Source organism: Littorina saxatilis, linkage group LG10 (genome assembly GCF_037325665.1).
Source record: "Littorina saxatilis isolate snail1 linkage group LG10, US_GU_Lsax_2.0, whole genome shotgun sequence".
Lineage (NCBI taxonomy): Eukaryota > Metazoa > Mollusca > Gastropoda > Littorinimorpha > Littorinidae > Littorina > Littorina saxatilis.
In genome coordinates, this window is record NC_090254.1 from 6,807,374 (window position 1) to 6,808,088 (window position 715).

General features: G+C 52.0%; 1 protein-coding gene across 1 annotated transcript in view; it reads left to right on the plus strand.

The window, feature by feature from the left end:
- Positions 1-715, plus strand: part of LOC138979179 (G-protein coupled receptor GRL101-like) — a 3,218-nt gene extending 2,503 nt beyond the window's left edge. Inside the window, exon 2 of the mRNA XM_070351978.1 lies at positions 1-715. This exon is cut by the window's left edge and continues 1,533 nt beyond it. Coding sequence (XP_070208079.1) covers positions 1-528 — 528 coding nt within the window. The 3' untranslated portion in view covers positions 529-715.

The window sequence follows — 715 nt, forward strand, 5'->3', positions numbered from 1 at the left end:
TGCTGCTTGGCCATCATACCGCTTCTGCCCGTGACGTCACACTGGCGGTTCTACGGCCAGACAGGGATCTGTGTGCCGCTGCCCGTCACCAGGACTGACTTTGCTGGCCGTGACTACGCCTTCGCCGTCATGATTGTCTTCAACTTCGTCCTCTTCGTCTTCATCGCCGCCGGCCAGCTCTCCATCTATGTGTCTGTCAACATGAACAAAATGTCGTCAGTCACTCAGACAGCCAACACATCACGTGATGCAAGGATTGCCCGCCGATTGGCTCTTGTGGTGGTGTCTGATTTTACGTGCTGGTTCCCGATAGGTTTGCTGGGCGTGCTGGCCCGCAGTGGGACGGCCATCCCTGGCGAAGTGAGCGTGGCCATGGCCATCCTGGTGCTGCCGCTCAACTCGGCGCTCAACCCCTTCCTCTACACGCTCAACATGGTGCTGGAGAGGCGCCAGAGAGCCACAGAGGAAAGGCTCTTACAGCAACTCATGCTACTTCACCAAGAGGCTGAAAAGTTAACGGATGAATAAAGACAGGAGGGTCAGAGGTGTGAAATTTACAGACGCAGAGTAACGTTGGTTCATTCTGTCGTTGTTACATAAACGCTTGCTGCGCTGCCATGACCAAATATAAACGGGGTTAAAATTAAACAAGATGTCTAGCGCATGGTTGAAACATTAAATAAATCTGTTGGTTAAGAAAAAATACTGAGCAAAT